The 1,974-nt window shown below is 43.3% G+C and overlaps 1 protein-coding gene across 1 annotated transcript in view; it reads right to left on the bottom strand.

The window, feature by feature from the left end:
* Positions 1-1,681, bottom strand: part of SIGLEC15 (sialic acid binding Ig like lectin 15) — a 9,921-nt gene extending 8,240 nt beyond the window's left edge. Inside the window, exon 1 of the mRNA XM_019472562.1 lies at positions 1,630-1,681. Within this exon, the coding sequence (XP_019328107.1) occupies positions 1,630-1,681 (52 nt within the window). The remainder of the gene's footprint in view (positions 1-1,629) is intronic.
* Between the last annotated feature and the right edge of the window lie 293 nt (positions 1,682-1,974).

Here is a 1,974-nt window from a genome sequence, read left to right as displayed (position 1 = left end):
GGCAGAGCATGGGAAACTAAAAAGCCCTTGACTAGTGTAAGCACTGCTCAGCGACAACTAAACCATCGGTGTGTTATCAACATTGTTCTCATCCTAAATCCAAAACACAGCACTGTGCCAGCTACTAGGAAGGAAATTAACTCTGTTCCAGCTGAATTCAGGACAGCCACCCACCCTGGTCTGACTGACTTCTCTGTGGACATTCAGTTGTCAGGTTATTTGTGTAAACTCGAAGATAAGATTTGTTGCTTGTTCATATACTTGTTCTCCATAATATTTGACAAATACCTCAGTGACGGTGCAGCTCGTATTAATCTATTGTGTGCTGCACAATGGACAAAGGCCAACGTAGGACCGGTTCTCTGCCATTAAGTTATTTATCTGGAATCAGCGCCAAGCCGGTATTTTGATTACTGAGATCTGGAGTCGGGCTGCCTTGTCCTTCACTATAACTGTATGAGTACCTTTTGCAGCCTAGGTAATCTAATGTACAAGGCTACATGGCCACAGGAGCTCCAGGAAGCTCATGGACTTTGAACACAAGGACCTGGCAGTGAAAACAAAAAATGCTGTTGCTTTCTAGTTTATTTCATGTTATTTTGTTTATTTTACAGCATGTCACTGTAACCCTTACTTTTGGAGAACTGCAGATCATGTGCTTTTGAGTACGTGGTTTGCTTTCCTCTGCCACCTTTTTGGTTTGCATTTTTTTTTTTTAAATCTGAAGCAAAAGAACATTATTTTTAGCACTTAAACATCCCCTTGCCTTCCACATGAGACATAATGTTAAAAATAAGTGCTTCTAATGTCACCAGCTCCACCCATTTCTATGGAAACACGGTTTGCCTAGGTTATGAGTGGAAGGAGTTGTCAGCATCTTGTGTATAATTTAACCTTAACCTTAAAGCTTCAGCATGGTAGGTCTTCCATGTCTTCCTCTTGCTAATATCCAGCCTCCATTTGTTCCTGGGCTTGAAGCTCTCACGAGAAACAGAGAAGGTCATAGGCAAATAGCCTACACACCTTACACGAGGGAACTCCTGAAAGGAGTTGTTGGGTCAGTGTATCTGCTAGTTGTCAGTGGAAAGGTCACGAAGAGAATAACAAGATCAAGAGCTGGACACCACGCTAGCCTTGCTCTAGCAAACACTGTTTGACAGTATATCTAAGCAAATCCCATTGAGTTTAATGGAACTTGAGTGCATACTTGAAGTTAAACGTGAGCTTAAGTGCTCAGTGGAACTGGAGCAAATTGTGTCTGTTGCATAATAACTGCTATGAACGCGAAAGAGCACTTCTGGGTGGTGACGGAAATGCTGCATCCAACTGACAATGCAGGGGAAAATTTAGATGAAGATGAACTCCCTGCACAAGTTAAAAAAAGCAAAAAAATGCAAAGAAAACCCCCAAAACCCAAGCCAAAGACCTCTCTGACAATTGCAGAGTCAAGCCTTTGAGTTTTTCTGGTATTCTTACATGCACGTGAAATTTCAGGATCCTTTTAAGCAACACGATGGATGGTACAATCCTTGGAGAGTTTATTGTGCCAGGCACTTCCCCTGGCACTTGGACTAGAGTGAGAAGAAAAGCCCTGATCAGACAGGGATTTGTAGCAAGCTCAGAACTCACCCTTCCTGGAGATGTGAAGGAGGCACAGAAGAAACAAACCGAACTCTCTCATGCTGGTTGACGTTCTCCACTGAGGTGTATCAGCAAACCAGAACCGTCTCTACTACCTCTGAGCTGCTGGTCTTGCAGTCACAAAAGATTTTTCCAGGGATGGAAGAAGCTGTGGTTTTCCTCTCCTTGGAGGGAATGAGCTGTCTAGCTGAACCAGCTCTGGATTCAGATATTAATAGTTTTGTGGTCAGTCATGTGAAAAATCCAACAGAGGGAACCAGAGTATTACCATTTTCCATCTAAAGGAAGGGGACTGCAGGTTGGGGCTGCAAACACCCACTCCATGTGTGTGAT

This window comes from Aptenodytes forsteri, unplaced genomic scaffold (genome assembly GCF_000699145.1).
Source record: "Aptenodytes forsteri isolate BGI_AS27 unplaced genomic scaffold, ASM69914v1 Scaffold36, whole genome shotgun sequence".
Classification (NCBI taxonomy): domain Eukaryota; kingdom Metazoa; phylum Chordata; class Aves; order Sphenisciformes; family Spheniscidae; genus Aptenodytes; species Aptenodytes forsteri.
Note: the sequence above shows the minus strand (reverse complement) of the source record. Positions and strands in the feature narration are given on the sequence as shown.